At 38.6% G+C, this 16,575-nt stretch overlaps 1 protein-coding gene across 1 annotated transcript in view; it reads left to right on the top strand.

The window, feature by feature from the left end:
• The window catches only part of LOC110102307 (calmodulin-binding transcription activator 1-like), a gene marked incomplete at its 3' end in the record, with an annotated part of 62,475 nt that overhangs the window by 17,342 nt on the left and 28,558 nt on the right, over positions 1-16,575 (top strand). Inside the window, exon 4 of the mRNA XM_020830593.2 lies at positions 12,537-12,625. Coding sequence (XP_020686252.2) covers positions 12,537-12,625 — 89 coding nt within the window. The remainder of the gene's footprint in view (positions 1-12,536; positions 12,626-16,575) is intronic.

Below are 16,575 nucleotides of genomic sequence, written 5' to 3'. Positions count from 1 at the left end.
CCCCTCCTTGCACCCGCCGGCTCCATCTTCTCCCTGTGGATCCCGCCGCCCATCCTCTGTGAAATCCCGCCGGCCTCCCACACCCCATCCCTCCCTCTTGGCGCAAAGATCCTCCATCGTCATCGCACAAACCTCTTCTCTTCGCCTCTCTTATTCTCTTCAATGTTGAATGGCGGATCCGGAGTTTGAGTGGGGTCTTGTGTTCAACGCCGACGGGAGCATCAACATTCTACGTTCACCTTGTTTTGACGTAGGATTCGAAGACGAGACAACCGTAGAAGAGTACTTGGAGCGAGTCGTGCCAATCCTCGCAAGCATCTACGACCGAAAGTTTTCAAAGCACGCTTGGAGCCTCGACGGTCGTCTACGACTTCCATCCCAACCGGCAACTTTTCCTCCGACGAAGTTCTTCGGCGCCCTCTCCCTAGTGGTAACTTCGTTCATCTCTTGGATCTTCTATCTCCGCCAAAAGTCCACCACCTCTTGAGTGATACGCCCCAAGGTGAAATTCTCGTTGTTAAACGTTGGGTTTTGTTGTTTGTACTTCGCATTTAATTCCCTTGGATTTTTGAATGAACTATTTTGGTTAATCTCAAGTGCATCTCTTTGGCCTAAGCAAAGCTCACGTTTCTAATTTTTTAATCTATCTTGCATGATCCACATAAACTTATAAAAGCAAACTTTAACAATTCTCTATTTAATTTCGATCGTAACTCCTAGTAGTTTCACATCACTTCCTTTATTATCTCTTACCACTCCACCAACTCCTGCTTTATTTGATTTCCATAACGAAGCATCAGTATTAATCTTGATCCACTCGGGAGGAGGTGGGTGCCAAGATGTGGAAAATAGTCGGGAAGACTAATTGACACTCCGATATTCCGAGATGATCTTATTATGATGAGAAGTGGCCACCAAATTAATTACTTTTGAAGCAATAAATGTAGCACTATCTTCAACGCCACCATGCTTTACTTTATTTCTACCATTCCACGAATATAATGACAAAGTAGAATATAATTCAGCTATGAAAGGATTAGAAACAACAAACCTTTCCAAGTCTCTTATATACTCTTGAAAAGAGCAAAAAATGGGAACATAGAATCCCCAAGATTTCAAGCAATTAATAACTTGAACTAATTTAAGACAAGTAGCAGCTATATGATCATCATCCTCAACTGCATTGCAACCTCTTGGACATAGATTATAATTCAACAACCTTCTATGCATAAGAAAATCTGTAGTAGGAATAGCCTTGTTGATTAACCTCCATAAAAAAAAAAAATTATTTATGCTATGAGGCAATTTAAAAAAAAGAAAAATGAAAAAAGGTTTTTGCTGAAAGGACGCTCTAGTTGTTCTATGTGATGGCGGTTGAGTCTGATATCTATGAGTTAATTGTCTGCTTATTATTAAAAGTTTCCGAGCCTACTTTTTTATTGTTCTTCCAGCTGCTGAGTTATGTAAAAGAATATAGCACTATGCTTCAGAAATGTTTGGTGGCAGCTTTTAAAATAATGCCACTACTTTATCAGCCATATTCATGTAGAAAGGTTTTACCAGTAGTTGCAAAAAGAAATGTACTACAGTATACAGAAAATGACGTATCTTCAAATTATGTTTTCTAAGATTTTCCTTCTTCTTTCAGTTAGTCCTTTTTGGAGCATTCTAAGTTGTGGAGAAGAATTAAAGCGTACTAAAAAGGAAGGATAAATTTTCCAATAAATACGGTAAATGTAGTACAAAACCTTAGCCATAGAAAAGGGAGCGATCACAACATCCTGTTAAACTTATGAATGGTGCCAGCGTAGTTCAACATATATGAGGCACTTCAGAACCTTGGCAATATGAAATGATTGTTGAATTGTGTATGACCGAGGCCCTTTATGCCAATGCACTGTCACCATCTTCTTCAATGCTCATCTACTTATAGCTAGGTACGACAAAACACCATCATCCCCTCATAATGGAGAGCATTGGCATGCTAATGAACCAAAGTTTTATTGATCGGGATTTTCCAGCAAAATTCTTGAGCATGAGGGTGTTGAGATGCTTTTCCCTCTATGCCGAATATCTTGGATGAGCTAAAGCACTCTTTCAAGGCTTCACCTAACAATGGTGTAAGACCTTTGGGTAATTTATTCTATCACTTAAATTTGAGAAGCCCTGCATAGATGCAAAATTTTCTGACATCAACTTTGACACCTCTTTTAGAGCTCTTCTGCGATGACTGTGGTTTTATGAATATTGGCTTCATTCCATCTACTTAATATCAATGCTTGAATTATGTAAGAGTTAAGAAGAGCACCGACTTTATGGTGACATCAAGGTTTTGAAAGTAGGATCAAACATTGAACTAGAAGAAGGAAAAATTCAATGTACTTATCGAATTTAAGAGGGGTTTAACAGTGATAATATAAAATTTAAGAGGGGGTTGAACTGTGATAATATAATAAATGTTAGAATGATTTAATTATTACTTTAATGACATACTATTGACGTAAATATGTGATAAAAAAATAAGGTAACAATTTTATGAAATGTAGACCACATTTATAGACATACTTAACTAAAATAACATTCTTAATATTATTCTGATAGGAAACGCTGGTTCAAATCAAGAGTTCCCCTGGCTGAAATTAAATTTCTGCACTTTGAAAAAACTGATTTGAGAAAAAACTTGGAAGAAAAATTAGAAATAAACCTTTTCTAATTGATAATAGTCGAAGAAAAACACAAGAAACAATGAATATTCTATTGGAGAGGAAGATCCGGCTCTCCCAAAACTCTAGACGCTGCTAGAGCTCAAACAAGAACTAAGAATCAGAAAATTTCAGCATAAAATAGAGATAAAAACAAAACCTAGGAATAATTCCCTCTTAAACAAACATTAATCCCATCTAACTCCCAAACAACTCATTCTTTTTGAAATTTTCCTCATAAATCCCCCTAATTAAGCTTGTGGACCGATCCTATCAAGGTGCGACATTAATGGGGGAAGAACTTCCCCTGTTCTGCCTCTTGTAAACCTGGACCGATCCTGTTTGGAATGGCTGGACCCATCCAGGGACCGGTTTATGAAGAACTTCCCCTCAAGGTGGAAGGAGGGAAACTGATGCTTAACCCTCTCATATGGCTCCCATGTGACATTATAGTCAAGTAGGTTCTTTCACTTAATCAGTACTTTCTTGGGCTCTCTCTCTCTCTAACATATCCTTTTAAGCTCCAATGGTTCCAAAACCATCTCCAGATCCTCTATGAGCACCCCTGGTAATTGTGAACTAGTTGCATGATCCCCCACAGCTCTCCTCAGCTGTGATATGTGGAACACTGGGTGTATGGAAGCAGTCAGGGGTAGCTTCAAGCGGTAAGCCACTGCTCATATCCTTTCCAACACCTCATAAGGACCAAGGTATATTGGGGCTAGCTTTTTATTCCTTCCATTAGCTACCGTCCTCTGTTTGTAGGGTCGCAGCTTTAAGAATACCTTATCCCCATCGAAAAATTGGATATCTTTCCTGTGCCTATCTACGTGCTTCTTCATAATTTGTTGAGCCCTCAACAGTTGTCTCTTTAAATCTTCCAGCACTCTACCTCTTTCCTCCAAGTACTGCTCTATTGAAGATACTGACGTGCGACTATCTAAAATGCACCATATGTGGAGGGTCTCTTCCAGCTGAGTTGTACGAAGTGTTGTACCTGTATTCTGCCCATGCCAACCATTTGGCCCATATCCTAGGTGTTTTTGAAGCAAAATACCGCAGGTATGTCTTCAAGCTCCAGCTTACCACTTCTGTCTATCCATCTGTTTAGGGTGGTAAGCAGTGCTTCTCTTCAACATTGTCTCTTGTAGCCTGAACAACTCCCTCCAAAAATGACTGAGGACACCTTATCCTGTCAGATATTATAGACTCCGATATCCCATGTAGCCTGACCACCTCCCTGATGAATGCGGCTGCTACTGTCACTGCCGTGTAAGGATGTCATAAGGGGATAAAGTGAACATAATTGCTCAATCTGTCAACTACCACCAAAATCACTATAAACCTGGCAAAGTAACCCGCAGGAGCCATGGCCATATACTTGTTCCACTGACACGCGTCACATCTAGCCACCATATCTTCCACATCATTGTGCATCCCTTTCCAATACAGCTCTGCTGCCAATATCCTGTATATATTTTGCACACCAGAGTGACCCCCAATCACACTCCCTTGAAACTCTTGCGACAGCTATAGTATATGAACTAAGGTCTGAGGCATCACAAACCGCCCCTAGTACAACAGTCTCTCCCCTCTAGAAAGTAGCCCGGGTGACTGTTCTTATCCTTCAAAAAATCTGCTCTAGTTTTTTCTAACTCTTCTTCCTGCATACTCTCCTCTTTGATAGCTCCCCAACCAAACATGAATGGTATCGACATAGCCAACTACTGGAGCTCCGCCATGCATCTGGGCAAGGTATCCACCGCCTTATTCTCCAATCCTGACCTATAATATATCTCGAAATCATAGCCTAATAGCTTTGACAACCATCTCTGATGCTCCTCAATCACCATCCTTTGCTCAAAAAGGAATTGGCTCGTCCGGACAATGAAATGCCGACCCAACAAATATGGTCGTCACTTATGAATGACTAATACAATGGCCATCAATTCCCTCTCATAGACTGACTTCAACCTAGCTCTGGTTATCAATACTTGGCTAAAGTAGGCCAAAATTGGTATTGTGGTCATCATCGGTATTGTGGTCATGGCTTTCTTCTATCTGTCAAAGGCCCATGTAGCCGCCTTTCCCCATAAAAAGCTATCCTTCTTTAGCTTCCATGTTAACTGTCAGGCTATGGTGTTGTATCCTCTCACAAATCTCATGTAGTGCCACATCAATCCTAAGAGGCCTCTTAGCTTTCTCAAGTTTCTAGGTAAAGGCCATTTCTACATTGCCTAAATCTTGGCCTGATTTATAGCCACCCCATCCTGAGAGACCATGTGCCCTAAGTATTCCACACTGGCATGTTCAAAGTAGCACTTCTTTAGGTTGGCCCGAAGCCAATGCTCTTGTAATACTTCCAAGACCACCCTCACATACTCCAAGTGCTCCCCTATCGACTTGTTGTACACCAATATGTCATCAAAGAAAATCATTACTAACTTTTGGAGATATGGTTTAAACACACTGTTCATGAGAAATTGGAAAGTGGCAGGGGCGTTTGTGTGTCCAAATGACATCACCAAGAACTCATAATGCCCCCTCATGTGTCATGAAAGTATTCGTTGGGACATCCCACTTCCTCATTCTGATCTGATGGTATCCCGACTTCAGATCCACCTTAGTGAACGCTACTGCTCCACACAGCTCATTGATCACCAGTATGAGAAACTTGTCCTGCACAGTCTTCTTATTCATAGCCCAATAATCAACGCAAAATCTCGAGGTTCTATCCTTCTTCTTGACCAACAAGACTGGGTTAGAAAAAGTTCTCATGCTCGGTCTGATGATCCCCGCATCCAACATCTCTCGAATCTTCTCAATCACATTCTTTTGAATCTAAGGGTATCGGTATGGTCGGACACTAAGCGGTGACACCTCCCATAGGGTGATGGCATGTTACTGTTCATTCGGTGGTGGTAAGCCTTGAAGTGGCTGAAAGACATCATAAAACTGTTGTGTGAGTGGCTGTACTAAAAGAGGAATGTTTCCTATTTCTCTAGTATGATCTCTTATAAGCTTTGCAGTTCCACCATAAATCCCGCTCCCACCTCATGTATGGTCTTGACTATGGTTTTAAGAGACACCATGCCCTTGGACAACCCGGCATCTCCCTGGACACCACTCTTCTTCCTTCCACCACTAGTTCCATTGTCACTATTCCCTAATTGACCTTAGTATCTCCCAAGGTCTGCAACCACTTCATCCCCAGGATGACATCAGTACTCCATAGCTCCAATTGGAAAATATTCTCCCTTACTTGAACCCTCTGTATAGTTAGCAAAAATCCCCTACACAGTGCTCTAACCATCTCCACCTTCCTAGTGTCCATCATCACCCCACTTTCATAGTGTGATTTGGAGTGAACCTCACCACTGAGTTTAAGAAGACTTCGACCATGTCAAGATGCAGCTCTTACTCCTCTTCTACCACTACCTCACTCTCTCCTCCCTCTATTGGAAATTTTTGTCATCCTCAACAGATTGCATATTTTGTGATCGAATACAACATAAGAAAGATGATATATTACCCTGAAGGATAAAAATATCATTTGTTATGGACTCAATAACAAAATTTATAATTTTGATAGAGATTCTCCCTTTCAATATTTGGTTGAATGAGGTTTATTTTATTCTGGGATACAGATGCCCCATAGTGGCGAGCCCCTATGATTAATTGCATCTCAAGCATTTGGTGCTTGAGAGAACTTTTGATTAAACTAGTAGTTTTCTTTCTTTTGAAATCATCAAAATATTGGCTAAAATTTTTTCATTTTGAAATTTGTGAAATTCTTGCTTAAAGAGTTTTGGTCTAAGAATGAGATTTCCAACATATGGCTTTTGGACTAGATGTTGGAGGATTCTCCTTAGCTTATGGAAATAGGGAGAAATGAATGAAATTCATAGCTTGGTGGCTAAGAGTTGGAGATTTCTCTAAGATTTTTGGAGCTCATAAAGAAGAGGGGTGACTTGTAGCTTTTAGGCTATAAATAAAGAGGTCTCTTTGAATTTTTTTTGTATTCAAAGAGAGGGATATATTTGTTTAATTTGGATTAGGCAAATAAAATATAGGTCACCAAAATGCAATTGGGGTTGCAAATCAATAAAAGGGTTATCATTGAATTTTATGTTCAGTGATGGATAATTGATTTGCTAAATTTTGATAAAGCAAACACAAAGAAATGACATGTAGATTGGGACTACAAGTCAAGAATTCTTTGGATTTTTGGATATCCAAAGAGAGGAACTTATTCACGTAACTTGGGTTAGGAGAATGGAAGAAAGCTAGGATTTTTTCCTATGCTTGACATGAAATTATTTGTTGATTTTGGTTCAACAAATAAATGATTTGGTGTGAAGACGCAACAAGTAGTCCAAGAGAAATAATGTTTGTCAATCATCAAAACATAAGACATGAAAATAGGTTTGCAACAATCTTTCCTGTGCCTATATACGTGCTTCTTCATAATTTGTTGAGCCCTCAACAGTTGTCTCTTTAAATCTTCCAGCACTCTATCTCTTTCCTCCAAGTACTGCTCTATTGAAGATACTGGCGTGCGACTATCTAAAATGCACCATATGTGGAGGGTTTCTTCCGCATTACACTTTGTAGGGAGCTATCTGGGAAGCTGAGTTGTACAAAGTGTTGTACCTATATTCTGCCCATGCCAACCATTTGACCTATATCCTAGGTGTTTTTGAAGCAAAATACCGCAGGTATGTCTTCAAGCTCCAGTTTACCACTTCTGTCTATCCATTTGGGGTGGTAAGCAGTGCTCCTCTTCAACATTGTCTCTTGTAGTATGAACAACTTCCTCCAAAAATGACTGAGGACACCTTATCCTGTCAGATATTATAGACTCCGATATCCCATGTAGCCTGACCACCTCCCTGATGAATGCGGCTGCTACTGTCACTGCCGTGTAAGGATGTTATAAGGGGATAAAGTGAGCATAATTGCTCAATCTGTCAACTACCACCAGAATCACTATAAACCTGGCAAAGTAACCCGCAAGAGCCATGGCCATATACTTGTTCCACTGACACGCGTCACATCTAGCCACCATATCTTCCACATCATTGTGCATCCCCTTCCAATACAGCTCTGCTGCCAATATCCTGTATATATTTTGCACACTAGAGTGACCCCCAATCACACTCCCTTGAAACTCTTGCGGCAGCTGTAGTATATGAACTAAGGTCTGAGGCATCACAAACCGCCGCTAGTACAACAGTCTCTCCCCTCTAGAAAGTAGCCCGGGTGACTGTTCTTATCCTTCAAAAAATCTGCTCTAATTTTTTTTCAACTCTTCTTCATGCATACTCTCCTCTTTGATAGCTCCCCAACCCAACATGAATGGTATCGACATAGCCAACTACTGGAGCTCCGCCATGCATCTGGGCAAGGTATCCGCCACCTTATTCTCCAATCCTGGCCTATAATATATCTCGAAATCATAGCCTAATAGCTTTGACAACCATCTCTGATGCTCCTCAGTCACCATCCTTTGCTCAAAAAGGAATTGTCTCGTCCTGATAATGAAATGCCGACCCAACAAATATGGTCGCCACTTATGAATGACTAATACAATGGCCATCAATTCCGTCTCATAGACTGACTTCAACCTAGCTCTGGTTATCAATTCTTGGCTAAAGTAGGCTATGAGTTTGTGATTCTACATGAGTACGACCCCTAACCCATATCCTGATGCATCCGTCTCCACCACAAAAATCTAACTGAAATCCGATAGGGCCAAAATCGGTATTGTGGTCATGGCTTTCTTCTGTCTGTCAAAAGCCCATGTAGCCGCCTTTCCCCATAAAAAGCTATCCTTCTTTAGCTTCCATATTAACTGTCAGGCTATGGTGCTGTATCCTCTCACAAATCTCATGTAGTGCCACATCAATCCTAAGAGGCCCCTTAGCTTTCTCAAGTTTCTAGGTAAAGGCCATTTCTATATTGCCTCAATCTTGGCTTGATTTATAGCCACCCCATCCCGAGAGACCATGTGCCCCAAGTATTCCACACTAGCATGTTCAAAGTAGCACTTCTTTAGGTTGGCCTGAAGCTAATGCTCTTGTAATACTTCCAAGACCACCCTCACATACTCCAAGTGCTCCCCTATCGACTTGTTGTACACCAATATGTCATCAAACAAAATCATTACTAACTTTTGGAGATATGGTTTGAACACACTGTTCATGAGAAATTGGAAAGTGGCAGGGGCGTTTGTGTGTTCAAATGACATCACCAAGAACTCATAATGCCCCCTCATGTGTCATGAAAATATTCGTTGGGACATCCCACTTGCTCATCCTGATTTGATGGTATCCCGACTTCATATCCACCATGGTGAACACTACTGCTCCACACAGCTCATCGATCATCGGTATGAGAAACTTGTTTTGCACAGTCTTCTTATTCAGAGCCCAATAATCAACGCAGAATCTCTAGGTTCTATCCTTCTTCTTGACCAACAAGACTGGGTTAGAAAAAGTTCTCATGCTTGGTCTGATGATCCCCACCTCCAACATCTCTCGAATCAGCTTCTCAATCTCATTCTTTTGAATCTAAGGGTAACGGTATGGTCGGACACTAAGCGGTGACACCTCCCATAGGGTGATGGCATGTTACTGTTCTTTCGGTGGTGATAAGCCTTGAAGTGGCTGAAAGACCTCACAAAACTGTTGTATGAGTGGCTGTACTAAAAGAGGAATGTCTCCTATTCCTCTAGTATGATCTCTTATAAGCTCTGCAGTTCCACCATAAATCCTGCTCCCACCTCATGTATGGTCCTGACTATGGTTTTTAGAGACCATGCCCTTGGATAACCCTGCATCTCCCTAGATCACCACTCTTCTTCCTTCCACCACTAGTTCCATTGTCACTATTCCCTAATTGACCTTAGTATCTCCCAAGGTCTGCAACCATTTCATCCCCAGGATGACATCAGCACTCCATAGCTCCAATCAGAAAATATTCTCCCTTGAACCCTCTGTATAGTTAGCAAAAATCCCCTCCATAGTGCTCTAACCATCTCCACCTTCCTAGTGTCCATCATCACCCCATAGCTCCCAGTGTCCACCAATTTCATCCCAAATTGGTCAATGACCTGATTGGAGATAAAATTGTATGTAGCTCCACTATCGATCAATACCACCACCTATCTGTCTGCTATTTCTCCTTTTACTTTCTTGGTGTGATTTGGAGTGAACCTCACCACTGAGTTTAAGGAGACTTCGACCATGTCAAGATGCAGCTCTTACTCCTCATCTACCACTACCTCACTCTCTCCTCCCTCTATTGGAAATTTTTGTCATCCTCAACATGTTGCATATTTTGTGATCGAATACGACATAAGAAAGATGATATATTACCCCGAAGGATAAAAATATCATTTGTTATGGACTCAATAACAAAATTTATAATTTTGATAGAGATTCTCCCTTTCAATATTTGGTTGAATGAGGTTTATTTTAATCTGGGATACAGATGCCCCATAGTGGCGAGCCCCTATGATTAATTGCATGGTGTTTGAGAAATTTTTTGATTAACTAGTAGTTTTCTTTCTTTTGAAATCATCAAAATATTGGCTAAAATTTTTTCATTTTGAAATTTGTGAAATTCTTGCTTAAAGAGTTTTGGTCTAAGAATGAGATGTCCAACATATAGCTTTTGGGCTAGATGTTGGAGGATTCTCCTTAGCTTATGGAAATATGGAGAAATGAATGAAATTCATAGCTTGGTGGCTAAGAGTTGGAGATTTCTCTAAGATTTTTGGAGCTCATAGAGAAGAGGGGTGACTTGTAGCTTTTAGGCTATAAATAAAGAGGTCTCTTTGAATTTTTTTTTGTATTCAAAGAGAGGGATATATTTGTTTAATTTGGATTAGGCAAATAAAATATAGGTCACCAAAATGCAATTGGGGTTGCAAATCAATAAAAGGGTTATCATTGAATTTTATGTTCAGTGATGGATAATTGATTTGCTAAATTTTGATAAAGCAAACACAAAGAAATGACATGTAGATTGGGACTACAAGTCAAGAATTCTTTGGATTTTTGGATATCCAAAGAGAGGAACTTATTCACGTAACTTGGGTTAGGAGAATGGAAGAAAGCTAGGATTTTTTCCTATGCTTGACATGAAATTATGTGTTGATTTTGGTTCAACAAATAAATGATTTGGTGTGAACTACTTGTTGATTTTGGTTCAACAAATAGATGATTTAGTGTAAGTTTGATTCACTCAACATGGGTTGAGTGAATGAGAGTTTCATACAATTTTTGAATTATAGAAAGAAAGGAATATCTCTACAATCTTGACTTGTAGAAAAGAAGAGAGAGATGCAATTGCAAACTCATGAAGGATCTTTGAACATTTTGGTGTTCAAAAGAGGTCTACACTCTCCTAATTTGGGTCTTGGAGAATGATGGAATTTCCTATAACTTTTGAGTTGTAGAGAGGATTTCTCTACAATTTTGGCTTGAAGAAGAGAGGAGAAAATGCAACTTATGAGTTGCAAATTCGTGGATTCCCGTTGAGTGTTGAATGTTAAAAGGGAGAAGATTATCTACCCAACTTGTGTTGGGAAAATATGAGAAGGTGATATGTAGATCTGGATTACAAGCCATCATGGGTTCTCTTTGAACTTTTATGTGATATGCAGTCCTATTCATATTGGTACAGTAACCTATTTGCAATGTTTATACTCCATGGACTTTAAGTTGTTTATGATACTTGAAACATAGCGTCTACCTATAATGGAAAAACACCAATACTTTTGTTTACATGTTGTGTCAGCCCCCTATTCTGCATTGTTGTTTATTTTGATGTTTATATCAAGAAAATTAGTTAAAAATGTTACTGAAGTTTTGGCTGTTGATAAATTTTTTCGTGCATATTAATTCGGAAACTACTTGCATTGCTGATTCATCTGTAGCATGTTCTTAGGTCACCTGCAAATGATATTAATTTCAAATCTAAGAAGAATTAACAGCTTTATTGGGTAAACTCTATTCTAGTAGAACTTTAAGAAAAAGTTTTTATTTTAAATTTTAATATATTACTTTCTAATTTTTGACACTCCCATTAGTATACATCAGTCAATCAAAATTCCGTAGTTGCTATATTTTCTTACTTGTGGTTGCCTACCATCCTCTTATTTTGAGAATGTTTGTATCGACATAATTTGTTCTTATGACGGTGCATCAACATATGGTGGCAAGGCTGTTGATCTTACTATACCATAAAAAACTTGGGCCAAAAATATCAACTTTATTGATTATGTGACCATAGAGCAAGTATGGAAAATAAATGGATCATTTATGATATCTCAACTGGAAAAATGCTTTAGTTGGTTTCATGAAAATAAAAGTGTTGAATCTTCTATAGATATTGCTAGTACATATTTGAAATTTTACTCTATTTGAGAACACATGCAACGTGATGATGTTTAGTCATATATATCTCCATATCAATCTCCCATGTTGGTGCAAACTTGAGCTGTTTGATGCATGGGTAGCTTAGAAGGGTTCAAAATTTGCTATCCTGCTACTTCTGATAGTGTGGATCAAAATGAATGCTTTTAATTTGTAATTTGTGTTTCATATTTTTAAAAGAAATAAAAAAGCAAAGATAGCGAGAGAAACAAAAAAATTGTGTGTTTTAGTGTCTGCCTCTTTATAGAGGGATGGCAGTCTACATCATATTTGTTTTATTTTTGAAGAAAACAATTTATATTTGGAGTTGTTGATCTCTGAAGTAGCTATTTTGATAGCTGATTTTGTTATAATGCTTTCATTTATAAGGCATGCTTTCCTTCTTCTTCAGGCTGGCAGTATAGATATTCTTCATTGCTATTATGCTCATGGAGAAGATGATGACAACTTTCAAAGAAGATGCTACTGGCTGCTTGATGGGTAAGTCATACTATCTACTGACACCTTCATTTCGGTTATGTTATTTTTGCTTGGATTGCAATCATGGTTTCATCTAGACCTGCTTCATAGCATCATAAAATATTACTTTTTTCTTTCTTTTTAAAATTTACTTTAATGCAATATTGTATTAGTTGAACTTAAAAGAGAAGGTAACCTATCAAGTCAATTGTAATTTTTATGAACTTATCCCAAATATTTAAATTTTGGCTTTATGAATTTTTATTTTTCATTTATTTCTATAAAGTGTCATTTAAGAAGTTATACCTATTCTCTCAAATTGCTTTACATAACTGTTAAATTTAGAGATTTGGAGAGGGAAAAGCTAGGGTTTTTTTTTTCATTGTACAAAACTATTTCTATTTATAGATTTATACAATATATCTTAATAAAGAAACAAATAAATACAAAATCATACATAATTGCTCTAATATAATATTTCCTAAATCAGACACCCAAATATGGAAGGAGATCGATGTGATCCACATGAGCCTCCCACGGATTCCCATCCTGGTTGTGGGATCAAGGGTCAATGGGCGGTTGAGATTTTAACACTCCCCCTCAAGCTGGGTAATACAGATTTGTCATTCTCAGCTTGGTAATTAGTCCAAGAAAAGTAGAGTTATTAAGTCCCTTAGTGCATCATAGAGTCCTCCATTTGGTCAGAACTTTAGGAGAAATTAGTTTCATACATTATGGTGGCAAAGGGTAGCAATGGAAGCTATATTAAGCAGGGCAACAATGAAGGCTGCATTTGTTATATATAGAATAGAAATCATAAGGAAAGGTCGACAATGAAGGCACAACAATAGAAAAAAAATGTTTTTAGGGTTGTGAAAAGCTTTAAGGATAGCAGCAGAAAAATACGTCTCATGAACTGAGAATTCTCTAATAAAGTCTTCCCTTCCCCATGCATAATGGGTTGAAGCACCCCAAGGCTCCAAACACCTCATTGCATGAAACATTTTGACTTAGGACCAAGATCCTAAGTTCGTGACATTTTGTTTGTTGATACAAAATCAACAAGCATTTGTTTGTTCCCCTTCATATGGGACATTTTGGAGCTTCCTCAAGGCCCCAAAATGTCCCATTGACTTCAACCATCAAGACTTTAGGATCAAATCCTAAATTCCTTTTCCATTCGCTAATAACACAAAATTAGCGAATGATAATCCTTCTTCTTCATGCGTGATTACTTGGAATTTCCTAAGACTCCAAGCATATCATTGTATGAATAATTTGGGCTTGAAGCCAAATTTCGAACTCTTCTACCTTATTTGTTGGAGCGCCAAATCAACAAACATTTCTCTCATGTATAGTATTTGAATCCTCTTTAAGGTTTTGAATGTCTTATATATGAATCGTTGGAGCTTGGAACCAAACTCCAAGCCATCCACCTCACTTGTTGAGACCAAAAAAAAATCAACAAGCAATCACCCCTTACATGCATGGTTGTTTGGAACCTTTCAAGTCTCCAAGCATCTCATTGCATGAATCACTCGGAGTTTAGGGACAAATCCTAAACTACTTCTTTCGTTCGTTGAGACAAAATCAACAAATTTATGCACCTCCATATGGAATATTTTGGAGCCTCTCTAAGCTCTAAATGTCCATCATATGGATCACTTGAGCTTGAAACCAAACTCTTAAGCCATCCTACTTTGTTTGTTGGAGCATCTAACCAACAAACATTACTTCCATGTGTGACACTTTGGAGTCTTCCCAAGCTTCAAATGTTCCCTTACATGAATCATGAAGATTTTAGGAAACAAATCCTAAGTCCCCATTCCATTTGCTAACAACACAAAGTTAGCAAATGAACATTTCTCCTCTCATATATGATGATTTGGAATTCTCTAAAATTCCAACTTATCATTATATGAATATCTTGGAGCTTAGAGTCAAAATCTAAGCTACCCCTTTCTTTTGTTTGAGACACAAAAGATCAATGAAAGAATATCCTCCTTAGGCTTAAGATTCTAAATCTAGTCTATCTCGTTTGCCTAACCTATATAGGTAGATGACCTTCTCAATTTGTAGTCTCAAAACTACGCATTGTACCTCTTATTCATGATGTTTGGAGCTTCCTTTTAGCTCCGAACATATCTTTCCATGAGTTGGAGGGAACTTGGAACCAACTCCCAAGTTCTTTTATCTTGCTTGTTGGCACAAAATCGGCAAATTAGAACTATCCTTCCATCCTATTCATTGGAACATGAAAAATCAATGAATAATCCTCCCAACATGAGACTCAAACCATAGTTTTCTCTATTCACTTAACCTAAACTAAGTGGATGATGAACTCTCTTTGGACATCAAATGTCCAAAGTGCATCTTCAATTGGCAACTTTTAAGTTGTATTTCCTCCATCATCTCCTATAAACATAAATTACAGGAGAGCATCCGAATTGCCTTCTCATTCTCCTAAACCCAAATTTAGGGGAATGGCTATCCTCTTTTGAACATCAAATGTTCAAGGGCACTCAAGAATGTGTAACCTCTAAGTTGCACATTCTTTCCCTTTTCTACCAAATAAAAAAGTGTAGAAAATCTCTCCATTCACCTAGCTTAAAAATAAGTGAATGTGTGTGTGTGTCTCTCCATTCACATTCTTTCCCTTTTCTACTAAATTGCATTTTCTTTCTTCTTCTCCACAAACTAAAATTGTAGAGAAGTTCAATCTCCTACAACTCAAAGATTGTAGAAAGTATCCCCTTTTCATCCTTCCAAACCCAATTTGGAAGAGTGAATATCTCTCTTTGGGCATCTAAAAGCTTAAAGAGAATCCATGGTGGCTTGTAGTCCAACTATGCATATCACCTTCCCTTATTTACCCAACACAAGTTGGGTAGACCACTTCCTTCCTTTGAATCCTCAATACTTAAAGGAGCATCCTTAACTTTGCAGCTCACAAGTTGCATTTTATCCCCACTTTCTTCTCTAAAAACCAAGAATTGTAGAGCATTTTCATCCTTTCTACAAATCAAAAGTTGTATGGAACTCTCTTGCAATCAACTCATGTTGAGTGGTTCAATTTTGTTTCAAGCTAGCCTACTTGTTGAACCAAAAGCAACAAGTAATTTCATCCCAAACGTAGGATTTAAAAGTCCTATCTCCCTCCATCCTTTCAACTCAAGTTGGAAGAGTGCAACCCTCTCTTTGAATATCAAAGTGTTCAAAGATTTTCATGAGCTTGCAACCCCCAAGTTGCATCCCTTCTCCTCTTCTCCTCCAACCTAAATTGGAGGAATGAACCTCTTCTTTGGACATCAAATGTTCAAAGGAACTCCACCAATTTGCAATCCCTAGGTTGCACATTGGATCACTTCTTTTCCTACAAGCCTAAGTTGTAGGCAACCGCCAAAATTCCTTTCATTTACCTTAACCTAAACTAAGAAAACAAAACCCCACCTTCTTGAAAACAAAAATTCAAGAAGGCACTCTCTTGATTTGTAACCTCAAAATTACAAATCCTCCTTCACTTCTATATGCTCCAAAAGCCTTAGAAAATTTCTTGCCGTAGCTTAAAAGCTACAGGTTTCTTCATTTTCTCCTCCAACTTCCACATCATAGGAGATTTTCCCTCTCTTTAGCTCTAAAAGTTAGAGAGAGTTCTCCAACATTTAGCCCAAAAACTAAATATTGGATTCCGATTTTCTCTTCTTAGCTCCAAAGCTAAGGAGAATTCTTCAACATATAGCCCAAAAGCTATGTGTTGGATTCCCTTTCTCCCCCTTCTTTAACCTCAAAGCTAAAAGAATTATTCATTCTGTTTCTATCTCCAAAAGCTAAGGGGAATTCCTCCAATATTGAACTCAAAAGCTACATGCTGGACACTTCTTCCTTAGATCCAAATTCTAAGAGGACCTTTAGTGTGGCATACCACACAGCCTCACACACTTAGGTGCACGACCCCTTAGGTATACTAGGAT

The sequence above is a fragment of the Dendrobium catenatum genome, unplaced genomic scaffold (assembly GCF_001605985.2).
Source record: "Dendrobium catenatum unplaced genomic scaffold, ASM160598v2 fragScaff_scaffold_593, whole genome shotgun sequence".
In the NCBI taxonomy this organism is placed as follows: domain Eukaryota; kingdom Viridiplantae; phylum Streptophyta; class Magnoliopsida; order Asparagales; family Orchidaceae; genus Dendrobium; species Dendrobium catenatum.
This window is presented reverse-complemented; position numbering and strand designations above follow the sequence as displayed.